This window comes from Aquarana catesbeiana, linkage group LG11 (genome assembly GCF_042186555.1).
Source record: "Aquarana catesbeiana isolate 2022-GZ linkage group LG11, ASM4218655v1, whole genome shotgun sequence".
NCBI lineage: Eukaryota > Metazoa > Chordata > Amphibia > Anura > Ranidae > Aquarana > Aquarana catesbeiana.
In genome coordinates this window covers 23129085-23144126 of record NC_133334.1, presented here as the reverse complement: position 1 = coordinate 23144126, position 15042 = coordinate 23129085, and the positions used below count along the sequence as shown (strand labels likewise).

General features: G+C 43.1%; 1 protein-coding gene across 1 annotated transcript in view; it reads right to left on the bottom strand.

Moving 5' to 3' along the window:
* The window catches only part of DKK3 (dickkopf WNT signaling pathway inhibitor 3), a 90953-nt gene that overhangs the window by 45739 nt on the left and 30172 nt on the right, over positions 1-15042 (bottom strand). The window contains exon 4 of the mRNA XM_073604071.1: positions 12519-12599. Within this exon, the coding sequence (XP_073460172.1) occupies positions 12519-12599 (81 nt within the window). The remainder of the gene's footprint in view (positions 1-12518; positions 12600-15042) is intronic.

Genomic DNA, 15042 nt, shown 5'->3' with positions numbered 1-15042 from the left:
TGTGCATTACTCCTATACTCTAATGCCAAGCAATATTCAGAATATATGTATCCGATACCAAGTTACAGTAACAGACATTACTGACAATACTCATAATATGCTACAGTACCTAGAAGTACCCCTACTTTCTAATGCCATAACTGGCAGTTTTCAAATTACTTCTAATACCCTGCCTTGGGGGGGGGGGGTGCTCGCTCGTCCCCACCCCCTTTCCTGACCGACCGGGGTGCGTGCTCGGATAAGGGTCTGGTATGGATTTTGGGGAGGACCCCAGACTGTTTTTTCAGGGTAGGGGGTTCCTCTCAAAATCCATACCAGACCTAAGGGCCTGGTATGCCCCTGGGGGGGAACCCACGCCGTTTTTTTAATTTAAAATTTGGCGTTGAGTTCCCCCTCAAGATTCATACCAAACAGTGCCGAGCATTGGCGGGGATCCGAGTCGGATCCCCGTGCTTGTCGCTCATTGGGAAAGGAAAAATCATTTTTTCTTTCCCGATGAGCAGCTCGGCGCTGTTATCCGCAGCTGACACAGTGCACTGCGATGACCTGCGGTTATGTGCGGATAGCTGCGCTAAATCGCTCCTGGACGCAGTCAATTCTATTTTTTCTATCCGCACGGAACCGCATGTATCTAAATGCTAAACGCAGTGTGTGAATGGGGCCATAGGAAAGCATTGTGTGCTTTTAGCTGCGGTAGAAAATTAGAAAATCCGCAGCTAAAAGCACCATTCTATCCGTCCGTGTGAAAGGGGCCTTATACTGTAATGGCATAACTAGCAATATTTGAAATACTTCTGATACTCTTCCATAGTAACTAGCATTAGTCAGAATGCTCCCATACTCTAAGGCCATAAAAGGTAGTACTCATATTACTCCCAATACTCTGCCACAGTTACTAGCATTGGTCATAATGCTTCTATACACTAATGTCATAAATGTCATAACTTATAATTAAGGATGCACCGATATCATTTTTTTTACAATGAGTATGAGTACCGATACTTTTTTTTTAGTACTCGCCGATACCAATTACCGATACCTACCGCAACTGTTTTGCTTACACTTCAGCTGTCAGCAATGGTACAAAGCATTGAAAAGTTATTTACAAATGAAATAAATAGATTTGTTTTTTAATTTAGTGCTTTTTCAATGTGAAATGTGTAAATATATGTTAATATATATGTGTAAAAATATTCACTAACAAAGTAAACAAAAAAAAAAGTTAATTGTTTATCGTTTATAAAATAGACATGAACAAAAGACAAAAAAAAAAAAACAGGAAAATAATAATTAAATGGAGGAGAATAGGGAGTTAATTAAGGCTGATTAGAGTAAATTAAGGGTTTATAAGGGGTTAAACAGAGGAACATTTGTTCATCCCTTTGATCTGCAGATGAAGAAACAGAAATATACAAAAAGAAACAATGTTTGTTTTTATTTTAGTGTTTCAGGACTGAGCAATGTTGTTAATAAACAATGCCGGATGGTTTTTTTTTTTTTTTGACAGCTCCAATTACCGGACTTCTTTAACACTGGGGAGACCCGCTGACAGCTCAAAGAGCCGAGCCTGAAAGTCTCGGTTTTAAGGTATCGCTGCAACCCTACTTATAATAATTCATGTGCCATAACAAGCACATTACTCCTGCTACCTTGTCCCAGTTACAAGTATTAGCCACAATACTCCTAAACAAAAGAAGGTATTACTGAGAATCCTCCTAATTCTTTGCTGCAGTACAAGCACTACTACTATACTCTAATAGCAAAATCAGCAATGCTCGGAATACTCCTGATATCTGGACACAGTACAAGCCAATCGCCATAATACTCCTATATGGAAGAAAGTGGCATGAATGACCTCTAATACTCTGCCGCAGTGCCTATTATTGCTTATATTCTCTAATGCCATAACAGCCAGTGTTCAAAATACTCCTAATACTCGGTCACAGTAACTAGAATTAGTAACAGTACCTTTTATATTACAAAGTATTAATTCATTACGAGCAACACTCCTTTTGTGATACAATTCTTATACTCTGAAATCCTTCTGATACTTTTCCACAGTAACTAGCATTAGAATCCTCAGAATACTGGCCTTAGACAGGATACTCCCATACTTCATTCTTCCTAATTACTTTCTGTGGTAACCAACATGGCTATTATAATCTAATATGCCTTAACCAACAATGCTCAGAATACTCCAGATTCCTGCTCACAGTAATGCCCCGTACACACGGTCAGACTTTGTTCGGACATTCCGACAACAAAATCCTAGGATTTTTTCCGACGGATGTTGGCTCAAACTTGTCTTGCATACACACGGTCACACAAAGTTGTCGGAAAATCCGATCGTTTTAAACGCGGTGACGTAAAACACGTACATCTGGACTATAAACAGGGCAGTGGCCAATAGCTTTCATCTCTTTATTTATTCTGAGCATGCGTGGCACTTTGTCCGTCGGATTTGTGTACACACGATCGGAATTTCCGACAACGGATTTTGTTGTCGGAAAATTTTATCTTCTGCTCTCCAACTTTGTGTGTCGGAAAATCCGATGGAAAATGTCCGATGGAGCCCACACACGGTCGGAATTTCCGACAACACGCTCCGATCGGACATTTTCCATCGGAAAATCCGACCGTGTGTACGGGCATAACAGGCAATCGTCACAAAACTCCTATGAGGACAAATGTAATTATTTCCATTATTACTTTTATTCTCTAATACCATATCATTTTTATACTCATAATACTCTGCCACAGTTACAATACTCCTATACTCCAATGCCATATCATGCAGTACTCAAAATACTCCTATTACTCTGCCACAGTTACAACACTCCTATACTTCAATGCCATATCATTTTTTTATGCTGATAATACTCATAATACTCCAAAACTAATTTCAGGGAGGTCACGCTCCGTGCCGACAACCCCCCCTTCCATTCATAATAAAATACTATAATAAAATAATACTTTAAAGATAATTAATAATATAATGCCATAATAAAGTAATACTTTAAAAGATAATGTTGTGTCACACTCACCAACAATGCACCCTCACTGTGCCCATTTGCAGCCTCATCAGTGCCAAAAATGCAGCCTCACTGCCAATCTGCACCCTCACTGTGCCCATCTGCAGCCTCATCAGTGCCAACAATGCAGCCTCACTGTGCCCATCAATGCAGCCTCACTGTGCCCATCTGCAGCCTCATCAGTGCCAACAATGCAGCCTCACTGTACCCATCTGCAGCCTCATCAGTGCCAACAATGTAGCCTCACTGTGCCCATCAATGCAGCCTCACTGTGCCCATCTGCAGCCTCATCAGTGCCAACAATGCAGCCTCACTGTGCCCATCTGCAGCCTCATCAGTGCCAACAATGCAGCCTCACTGTACCCATCTGCAGCCTCATCAGTGCCAACAATGCAGCCTCACTGCCAATCTGCACCCTCACTGTGCCCATCTGCAGCCTTACTATGCCCATCAATGATATTCTGCCACAGTTACAATACTCCTATATTCCAATGCCATAAATGTCAATAATTACAACACTTTAAATGGCTTGAACAGCAATACTCTAACACCCCTGATACCCTCACCATTAATAGCCATTAGCCATCATACTCTTAATACTTTGTAATGTTAGGGGACATTACAGCCTTGGAAAAAAGTTACATATAAAACTCCGGGCTTCTTTGTGGCCTCATTCCTATAATACTGCAGCAGAAACCTACGGTACGCAAATGCTAAAAGCTAAACTCCTAATAATAATAATAATAAAAAAATCTTTCATTTAAATATATTCCTCAATAACCACAAAAGGATATAAATCCACTTTGTGTGCACCAAACACTTATGCAAACCCAGAAATTACCTTGTAAAAGTGAGAGTGACATCATCACTGTGCTTTACATAGCCTGTGCAGAGAGCAGAGCTGTGGGAGGGGCCCAGCAGGCTCCACCCACTACAGGCTGCCTGCAGAAAACTATAGTAAGGGGCGGAGACAAGGCCAGTCACCCTGCACAAGGAGAGAGAGCAGAGCTGTGGGAGGGGCCCAGCAGGCCCCACCCACTACAGGTGGCCTGCAGAAAACTACAGGAGGAGGCGGAGACAAGACCAGTCACCCTGCACAAGGAGAGAGAGCAGAGAGCTGTGGGAGGGGCCCAGCAGGCCCCACCCACTACAGGTGGCCTGCAGAAAACTACAGGAGGGGGCGGAGACAAGACCAGTCACCCTGCACAAGGAGAGAGCAGAGCTGTGGGAGGGGCCCAGCAAGCTCCACCCACTACAGGCTTCCTGCAGAAACTATAGGAGGAGGCGGAGACAAGACCAGTCACCCTGCACAAGAGAGCAGCAGTGATTGGTCTTTATTACAGGAAGGAAAAGTCTCACACTGGATTACAGCACAGATCTGGAAGAAATACACAAATCTCACGGAGATTCAAGAAGAATACACATAAGGAATGGATTTAGACAATATTTACTTTTCCCAGAGTTCAGCTTTAGATACGAAAATGGGAAAATAGCCGGATCCGCCAGAGGGGGGGAGGGTGAGAGGTAGCACTGTCTGTAATGTCTTGCATTTGCCTTCAGGGACACCCAGCAATCTGTTGACTTTTTTGTTACGTTCCCAACCACGAATGAAAACAAAATCCTCCTTCCAATTGGAAACAGATCTGAATTCAGGACAAATCCGCCATCAATCATCGGTGTTCACTATTTAATGTTCTTCATGTGATTCAGCGAGAAACAAAACCTGCAGCAAGCCAGAGGCCAAAACTAACATAGCGATTTTCCCTGATTACAACACCGAGCCGCGAACCGCAAGGGAGTCACAGCGCACCGAGCCATGGATGGGTCAGACGCCGAGAGAGGGACACATGGAAATCAGATGTGAGCCCAGCTGAATGCTACGTACTTTACTCAGTGAACAGTATTATAAATAACTGCCATTAACCATTTACCCCCCTTCCTGACCAGGCCATATTTTGCGATACAGCACTGCATCACTTGGACTGACAATTGCGCGGTCATGCAACGTTGTACACTTACAAAATGTATGTCCTTTTTTTCCCCCCACAAATAGAGCTTTCTTTTGGTTGTATTTGATCGCCTCTGCATTTATTATTTTTTGCGCTATAAAAAAAAAAAAAAAAAAAAAAAACCTGACAATTTTGAAAAATAAAACAATATTTTTTACTTTCTGCTATAAAACATACCCGATAAAAAAAATGTAAAAAATGATGCTACATAATTTTGGTAAAAAAATAAAAAAAAAATCCTAATAAATGTATATTGATTGGGCACAAAAGTTACAGCGTCTACAAACTATGTGATTTATACTGGAATTTTTATTTATTTATTTATTTTTACTAGTAATGGCGGTGATCAGCGACTTATAGCAGGACTGTGATATTGCCACGGACATTCGGACACTAACTGACACTTTTGACACTTTTTGGGACCAGTGGCACTAATACAGTGATCAGTGTAAATACTGCGTTGCACCTGCAGATCAGTGTGAAAGTGCTAATATGTCGATTGCAATTGCCCAATACCTATTAACCATGTTTAATAAACCAACCTATTTCTCTTACAGCTTCTGCTGGCATCGCTAGGCTGATAGAAAGGTCCCAGGCGAAAACACTTGGTATCATTGCTGCCTGGGACGGGAGTTGGTGCTACAGAGGAGGCATCAGCTTATGCAGGTCCTGCTCACTCCACGGCCACTTTTTTACTCCCCCAGCTGGTGCCAGCTCCATGCACTCTGATGCTCTGGGATGGCTGGTCAGCAACCAGTAATCTGGGCTTGCCAACCCACCATCCCAGAGCACGAGGACATGGGTCACATCAGAGGGCTCAAGTTTAGCACCCCTGTTATAGAGTCTACAGACTATGGTATATACAGTGGAACCTTGCATTACGAGCATAATCCGTTCCAGGAGAATGCTTGTAATCCAAAGCACTCGCATATCAAAGCGAGTTTCCCCATAGAAGTCAATGGAAACGAAGATAATTAGTTCCGCATGGACTTCTATTGCATGCAATACCGCATGTGGCCAGAGGTGGGGGGGGGCGCCGGAGAGCCTCTGAAATACTCAGGGACAGCTCGGCTGAACTTGGAAAGGCTTGGAAACACTCGGGAATGGAGTATTTCCGAGTGTTTTCGAGTATTTCCGAGTGGTTCCGAGTATTTCCGAGTATTTCCGAGTGGTTCCGAGTATTTCCGAACTGCTCCAAACCTTTCCAAGTGTCACCGGCGCCCCCCGCACATCTGGACAAATGCGGTACCGCACACCCCATTAGCTTGAATTCTGCTCGTTTTGCGAGACAACGCTCGCAAACCGAGTCGGAATTTTCAAAAAAAAAAAAGTTGCTCGTCTTTCAAAATGCTCGTTTACCGCATTACTCGTTAACCAAGGTTCCACTGTATGTTTGAAAATTGATCAATCTTGATGTACTGACATCCTATCTCATTTCTTGAGGCCTTAAAATGCCAGGACAATACAAATGACCCCTTCTTGGAAAGTAGACAGTCTGGTGCATGGTGAGTTTTTTTTTTTAATTGTAGTTTTTTCCACAATTTTTTACTTAAGAAAGTAAATAAAATTTGATTTTTTAACAGGTTATTTCTCACACGCACAGCATAGGCATACCTAAAATCCCCCCCCCCCCCCCTCCAAAACACATTCTACTCCTTCCAAGTATAGGAATACCACATGTGTGAGTTTTTTTTGTTGCCGAGATGCATAGAGGGGCCCAAAATCCAAGGAGCACCTGCAGGCTTTCAAGGGGCTTAAATTTTGTATCTGATTTCTCGACTACCTATTACATTTCTTGTGGCCCTGAAGCATACCTCCCAACATTTTGAGATGGGAATGAGGGACACCTGCTAGCAAACTGTATGTAGGCAAAGGACACGCCCCCTGCCACACCCCCTTAAAGGAGAATAACCCCAAAAAAAAGGTTCATTAAATCCACAAGGGCTTTTTTTTACCACTACTATTCCTTTATACTGGCTTATAAAATTTACAAATGCAGCAATTTAGAAATTGGATGAAAGGTTTAGCACAGGGAAACTCTGTTGAAAGATAAAAAGCGCATTTTATTTACAACTATATAGATCAGACCAAAATGAGGGACAAATGAGGAGGAATGAGGGACAGAGGGACATTGCTTCAAATCAGGGACAGTCCCTCGAAATCCGGGGCAGTTGGGAGCTGTGTCTGAAGTGCCAGTACAAGAGAAATGCTCACAAAATAACCCTAATTTGGAGAGTAAACACCCCAAGGTAACACGCAGTATGGGCATACTTAGAATTACACCCTAAAACACATTGGGCCATGCCTCCTGAGTATGGGGATAACACATGAGAGTCTTTTTAAATGATTGCACTGATTATATACCAGACAATGTGTATTACAAGATAGAATAGAATGGTGTATCTTGTGTATGGGGTGATCAGGAACACTGTTGTTGGCTTACACTGGTATGGTGACACTGGCACTGGTGTGGTGGCAGTCAGGAACACGGTTGCTAGCTGCTGCTGTGACACCAATTAGGAACACTGTTGCTGGCTTACACTGGTCTGGTGACAGTTGGACTGGTGTTGCAGTGATCAGGAACATTGTTGTTGGCTGCACTGTTTTGGGGACACAGGGACTTGTGTGATGGTGATCAGGGACACTGTTGCTGGCTGCACTGGTCTCATGATACTGTACGGGGGGTGGGGGAGGTGGCAATAATTAGGAACTCTGTTGCTTGCTTGCACTAGTCTGGTGACACTAACACTGGTGTAACGGTGATCATGAACACTGTTGCTGGCTTGCACTGGTCTAGTGACACTGGGACTTGTGTGGCAGAGATCAGGAACACTGTTGCTAGCCGACACTGGGACTACTATGGTGGTGATCAGGAACACTGTTGATGCCTTACACTAGTCTAGTGACACTGGGACCAGTTTTCTAGTGATCAGGAACACTGTCTCTGGCTAGACTGGTCTGGTCACACTGGGACTAGTGTAGTGGTGATCATGAACACTGTTGCTGGCTTGCACTGTTCTAGTGACACTGGGACTGGTGTGGCAGAGATCAGGAACACTGTTGCTAGCCGACACTGGGACTACTATGGTGGTGATCAGGAACACTGTTGATGCCTTACACTAGTCTAGTGACACTGGGACCAGTTTTCTAGTGATCAGGAACACTGTCTCTGGCTAGACTGGTCTGGTCACACTGGGACTAGTGTAGTGGTGATCATGAACACTGTTGCTGGCTTGCACTGTTCTAGTGACACTGGGACTGGTGTGGCAGAGATCGGGAACACTGTTACTGGCTTACACTGGTCTGCTGACACTGGCACTGGTGTAGTGGTGATCGGGAACACTGTTGCTGGCTGCACTCATCTAATTTGGTGGTGATCATGAACACTGTTGCTGGCTTGCACTGGTCTAGTGACACTGGGACTGGTGTGGCAGAGATCAGGAACACTGTTGCTAGCCGACACTGGGACTAGTGTGGTGGTGATCGGGAACACTGTTGATGCTTTACACTAGTCTAGTGACACTGGGACCAGTTTGCCAGTCATCATCAGGAACACTGTTTCTGGCTACACTGGTCTGGTGACACTAGGTCTTGTGTGGCAGAGATCAGGAACACTGTTACTGGCTTACACTGATCTGCTGACACTGGCACTGGTGTAGTGGTGATCAGGAACACTGTTGATGGCTTATGCTGGTCTGCTGACACTGGTAGTGGTGTGGAGGTGACCAGGAACACTGTTGCTGGCTGCACTCATCTGATTTGGTGGCGATCAGGAACACTGTTGCTGGCTGCACTGGTCCAGTGACACTGTGACTGGTGTGGCAGAGATCAGGAACACTGTTTCTGTCTACACTGGTCCGGTGACACTGTGACTGGTGTGGCAGTGACCAGGGACACTGTAACTGATTGCACTAGTGTGGTGACACTGGGATTGGTGTGACTGTGATCAGGGACACTGTGATTGGCTGCACTGGCCTTGTGACAATGACAGGTGCGGCTGGTGATCAGGGACACTGGCTGGCTGCACCGACATACAGTGCCATCAGTGCAGCCCGCCAGTGTCCCCGATCACCAGCCTCACAAGCCACAACAGTCCCAATGTCACCATACTAGTGCAGCCATTTACAGTGTCCCCGATCACTGCCACACCAGTGACACTTGTGGTAAAATTTTTTCCTCATAAATCACGGTACATTAACATTATTTTCTATTTTTTTTGTTTTTTGTGACCTCACCTGGTACTAGACCCCCCCCCCCCCCCCCCACATGATACATCCCATATTCCCCTACAGGATCCAGAGAGAAATTCAGACACATTCTTCTTTAAATGCATTCATTTTATTCAAAGTTTATTCAAATGTAGATTGTGCCAGTCTCGGTGCTGTAGCCAGGCTCAAGAGTTTATCTCATTTCTGGGTAACACATATCTCCCAGTATGTTCTATACCTGTTATTTAAAGCCGTTAAAGTCTGACACCACAAATTCTTGTTGGGAAATTAGCTGTGAATTAAAATAATTACAGGTTTAGTCAATCAGATCTGGATGGTATGAATTTCATTGCAAAATTTTGAACCAGATGACCCTAAAAGTTAGAGTGTGTGATTATGCAAAGTGTGATTTGCGTCTCTGAAAGCATATATTATACAGTGTATGTAATAATTACTAGCTATGCCTATTAAAATGATTGGTCATTATTTACCAACAGTGCTCATTATTGAAGAGTAATGCCCTTTACATATCAATAGGGCCATTATAGAAAAGAAGTGCCCAGTATACACCAACAGTGCCCATTATAGAAGAGAAAATTCAATTATATGCCAACAGTGCTCATTATAGAAGAGAAAAATCAATTATACACCAACAGTGCCCATTATAGAAGAGAAAAGTCAATCATATACCAATATTGCCCATTATAGAAGAGAAAAGTCAATTATACACCAAGAGTGCCCATTATAGAAGAGAAAAGTCAATCATATACCAATATTGCCCATTATAGAAGAGAAAAGTCAATTATACACCAAGAGTGCCCATTATAGCAGAGAAAAATCATTTATACACCAACAGTGCCCATTATAGAAGAGAAAAGTCAATCATACACCAATAATGCCCATTATAGAAGAGAAAAGCCATCAGAAAAAGTGCCACTTACAGAGGAACAATGCCCATTAAATGCCAACAGTGCCAATAGCAGAGTAGCGCCCACTGTAAAATAACATTTATAGAGCAGCAATGCCCAGTAAAGAAGAACAGTTTTCTTTATATAGCGCGCATACATAAGATATAACAGCAGTGGTAGTAAATCTGTAACACTAATTATATATAGGAGACATCTTATTTATACAAGCAGTGCCATTGTATAGAGTAAGTAAGCATTTATATAAAAGCCCCAAGGATGGAAACGAGTGCGGGGTTTGGAGGGGTCACCGTATATCTCACATGGGTTTTGTAATGTTTCATGAACCGATGATCACAATAACTGGAGCATGGTGCTATTTATATAAAAAGGGAAAGATAACATTCCACCTGACTGATCGCAAAGACAGGAAGGATCAGCACTGATCCTTCAATAAATACAAGATGAATTACTACCAGAAGACATGACAGGAAATAAATACCTAAAAATCTCTGAAGGTGCCATTCAAGGGTCAGTTAGCCCAAAGTTGAAAGCTCAGTTTTGAGTGAATTCCAAGGAGCTGAATTAGTTGTTGCGCTCAGGAGCAATCATCATTATTAATTCCTTCTTAGGTGTCTGGCTGTTAGGGTCATAGGGATGGCATTAAGAGCTTTTTTTTGAAGCTCTGTTACTCCAAAAACATTAAAAAAAGGACACTGCCAATTAATTAGTCCAGAGTGGTGAGCAGTGACTCTGATCCACTTTCTCTTGAGGAGCTACTTTGGGTTCGGCATCCAACACTTCCCGGTGTGCCAGATACTTGGGTCCCAAGTTGTATATGGTTGTTCCTTCTACCCGTTGCTTTGTCACCACTGTGCCCCTGCAGAGCTGTAGTGGTTTAGGGACCACAACGTGCAGTTGGGTAAAGCAGGCTTCCAAAACACTTAGAAACTTGGAGCCCCAAAACAACAAGTTGGTGAGAAGCTGAAATATTAACATGTATATTTCTTTTAGAGGTGCCAGTGCATTTAGAGGGTATCACAATGCCCCAACAACAGCAACAGTTTGAGTAAGGCCAACATGACTGTGCACCTGCGTACAAAGCCAACTCCATAAAGACATCATTTAATGAGTTTGGTATCGAGAAACTAGAATGGCCTTCAGAGAGCCCTGACCTCAACCCTACTGAACACCCTTGGGATGAATTGGAATGAGCCAGGTCTTCTCATCCAACAACTCCATTAAGTTATTGTTTGACCAGTTTGGTGTGGAGGAACCAGAATAGCCATCACAAAGCCCTGACCTCAACCCTACCGAACACTTTTGGGATGAATTGAAATGAGCCAGGTCTTCCCATCCAAGAACTCCATAAAGACACGGTTTGATGAGTTTGGTGTGGAGGAACTCAAATGGCCTTTACGGAGCCCTGACCTCAACCCTACTGAACACCTTTGAGATGAATTGTAATGAGGCAGGTCTTCTCATCCAAGAACTCCACGAAGACATCATTTGATGAGTTGGATGTGGAGGAACTTGAGTGTCCGGCACAGTGTCCTGACCTCAACCCTACTGAATACCTTTGGAATGGTTTATAATGCCAATTACGAGACAGGTCTTCTTAACCAAAATCAGAACCTCACTTCACAAATGTTCTTCTGGCTGCATAGCCAAGCACACTCCAAAGTCTTGTAGAAAGCCTTTCCGGAAGGGTGGGGGCTAATATAGCTCATATAGATGGTCAGGTGTCCACAACTCTTTGGTGTGTTTTAATTTCCCACCAGTCTGTCATTGTGGCCACTCTTTTTCTACAGTTGATGACCACACCCAAGATCCCCAACATTAAGGCCATTAATGTTCTCTGGAACATTGTATCGCACAGTCTAACCACCCTGAGATCCAGTGCTATCTTTCATCAACCTTCCGAGGTTCCTATTGTTATCTATGCCCCAGTTTGGGAGATCCAACCTCCCTGCTGACACCTGTTCCAGGGACAACTACCAGAGGGATTTTCCTAATTTTAGGGCTGGGGTCTCAAACTAGCGGCCTTCCAGCTGTTGCGAAACTACAAGTCCCATGAAGCATTGCAAGACTGACAGTTACAAGCATGACTCCCACAGGCAGAGGCATGATGGGACTTGTAGTTTCGCAACAGCTGGAGGGCCGCCAGTTTGAGACCCCTGTTTTAGGGAAATTTCCACATAATGTCTCCTGGGGCAGCAAATGCAGAAAAATTAATGGAGCTGAGGACGCACACAGCTATAAAACCTGACAGATTGTCAGTGTAGAGTTACATGTTTAATAAAACATAAAACTTTCAGCCTGGCACCGCCCTTAACAAATAAAACAGATGTTACAAAGACTCACATGCTCTCTCTTGTCACCACCTTTCAATGATGATACGATGGTCTTGGACAGGTAGGTTGATCCTGTTTTATTGTCTGTTTTCTGCAAAGACACAGAAGAAATACTGATTTGTAAATGGTAAAGCAAATAATTATCTCAGAATATAAAAATCAAAGAGGTATGTTATATTGATTTTGATGTTCCTGATTAAATCAAAGTAGGTTTTTTTTTCCCCTATTGGTGATTTTCCTTCACTTTCTGTCCTGGAGAGACAACAGAAAATAATAGGAAATCTCTCAGAAACAAGAAAAAAATCCCTTATTAAATAGGTGTCATTGAACAGGTGTACCAATTTGCAGTTTTTAAAGCAGTTGTGATCAATTTTTCTTTGATATAAGGGGCCCAAAATTCAGCCATTGACATCACCAAAGGGCCTTACAGAATATTCAATGAATGGAATACTACAGAAGACTATCAGAGCAGACATGCAACCGGAGATGGTCACAGACTACTGCCATGCTAAAAGAGATGGTCAGAGACTATGGACATGCTACAAGAGAGGGTCAAATATTCTGGACATGCTACAAGAGATGGTCAGAAACAATAGGCATGCTACAAGAGAGTGTCAGAGATTCTGGACATGCTACAAGAGATGTTCAGAGACTATGGTCATGCTACAATAGATGGTCAGCGATTAGGGGCATGATAGAAGAGAGATAGTTGAAGTGATTGTAGCCGTATGTTAGTGCAAATAAAAAAAAGTATCATGGACAGTACTCAAGAGATATAGTCAAAGACGATGGGCATGCTACAAGAGATAGTCAGAGATTATGGGTATGCTACAACTACAAGTGATGGTCAGAGCTTATGGGCATGCTACAAGGGCTGGTCAGAGATTATGGGAATGCAACAAGAGATGGTCAGAGACTATGAGCATGCTACAAGAAATGGTCAGAGACCATAAGCATGCTACAAGTGAGGGTCAGAGACTATAGGTATGCTGCAACAGGTGGTCAGAGACCATGGGTATGCTACAAGAGATAGCTAGAGACTATGGGTATTCTACAAAAGATGGCCAGAGACCATAGGCATGCTACAAGAGCTGGTCAGAGATTATGGGAATGCAACAAGAGATGGTCAGAGGCTATGGGCATGCTACAAGTGGGGGTCAGAGACTTACGGGCATGTTACAAGAAATGAAAAACAAGATCAACCAGCGCAAACCAAAATCCCTAATTAAGCAGCTGTGATACTGAGGGTAAAATTTATCAAATCCCAAAAAGTGCATCAAAGAAAAAAGCAGTACAGCGCATAAATTAAACTAAATATATAGACAAAAAATAAAAGTCCAGTATAAACAAAATGCAGGCAAAATCCAGTGATTCTTCCAGTGATAATAGTGGCATAAGATAAAATGTTGCAGGGTGACTGTGGTGACAAACGTAGACCTCCACCTTCAGTGATACTAGCCGCTCACCTCAATGGATGGACCCCTGAGTTAATCAGTCAGGTCAAACACAGCAGTTCCCTTACCAGGGAATTAATCAGGAGGAGATGAATGCACCGTAAAGCATCAGCAGCAGCTTTCAGTAACCAACAGACAGGCAATGATCACATGTAAAAGATAAGGAAGGAATCTAGTGCTCTCTGAATGATGATCAAATCAATTTAATAAAAAAGCGAAAGAACTCACAATAAAATGCACTGTACCCCAGTGCGGAGGATAAAAGCATGGAAGGAATGGATGTCCCATAGAGGATGGACGAGCGGAGCGCGGGTGACGTCACGATCAGGGCCGCCGCAGAGGAAGTCCCGCCTACTTTGAGGGACGTAACGCGTACGGCAAGGAGAACGTGCCCTGATCGTGACGTCACCCGCGCTCCGCTCGTCCATCCTCTATGGGACATCCATTCCTTCCATGCTTTTATCCTCCGCACTGGGGTACAGTGCATTTTATTGTGAGTTCTTTCGCTTTTTTATTAAATTGATTTGATCATCATTCAGAGAGCACTAGATTCCTTCCTTATCTTTTACATGTGATCATTGCCTGTCTGTTGGTTACTGAAAGCTGCTGCTGCTGATGCTTTACGGTGCATTCATCTCCTCCTGATTAATTCCCTGGTGAGGGAACTGCTGTGTTTGACCTGACTGATTAACTCAGGGGTCCATCCATTGAGGTGAGCGGCTAGTATCACTGAAGGTGGAGGTCTACGTTTGTCACCACAGTCACCCTGCAACATTTTATCTTATGCCACTATTATCACTGGAAGAATCACTGGATTTTGCCTGCATTTTGTTTATACTGGACTTTTATTTTTTGTCTATATATTTAGTTTAATTTATGCGCTGTACTGCTTTTTTCTTTGATGTTACAAGAAATGGTCAGACTATGGGCATGATAGAGAAGAGCTGGTCAGAGTTGTCTACTCTAGAGATCATGCTACTAGAGATCAAAAATAGTAACCCCCTCAGTTGGGACTTTAGATAGACCACCCACTCAGAAATTAGTAAAAAACAATCTTTAATGATGAAAAAAAACCATATA